Below are 371 nucleotides of genomic sequence, written 5' to 3'. Positions count from 1 at the left end.
GATTTCAGAAGAGGCCAACAGAGTCCCTAAACAGACATATTCTCTTAGTCAAAGAAGAGCCAATTAGAAGGAAAGAATCAGGGGGAAATGTCAGACAAGAGAGACCCAGTGGTCTCAGCTGCCCTTTTCTCTGTAATCAATGGGTTAGAGATGGATTGGTTCATGCCAGGATTTTTAGTTGAAGCTAAAAGAAGGGCTGAAATTAGGGTGAAGCAAGTGAGGCAACCAGACGACAAAATTTAAATCTCTCTCACTTTCAAGTTCCCTTACAGCCTAAACTCTTCTCTTGCCTCACCCGAGTTCCAGCCCTGGGTGCTTGGTTCTCTCTAGTCACTGTGGAGGACTGGGTGATTTCCTTTTTCCTCAGTTTA

General features: G+C 44.5%; 1 protein-coding gene across 1 annotated transcript in view; it reads left to right on the top strand.

The window, feature by feature from the left end:
* The first annotated feature begins 87 nt into the window (after positions 1-87).
* Positions 88-371, top strand: part of KLF8 (Kruppel-like factor 8) — a 32,317-nt gene continuing 32,033 nt past the window's right edge. Inside the window, exon 1 of the mRNA XM_010857376.1 lies at positions 88-216. Coding sequence (XP_010855678.1) covers positions 88-216 — 129 coding nt within the window. The remainder of the gene's footprint in view (positions 217-371) is intronic.

Source organism: Bison bison, unplaced genomic scaffold, assembly GCF_000754665.1.
Source record: "Bison bison bison isolate TAMUID 2011002044 unplaced genomic scaffold, Bison_UMD1.0 scf7180017864379, whole genome shotgun sequence".
Lineage (NCBI taxonomy): Eukaryota > Metazoa > Chordata > Mammalia > Artiodactyla > Bovidae > Bison > Bison bison.
The sequence above is the reverse complement of the archived record's forward strand: the minus strand, read 5'-3'. Positions and strand labels throughout refer to the sequence as shown.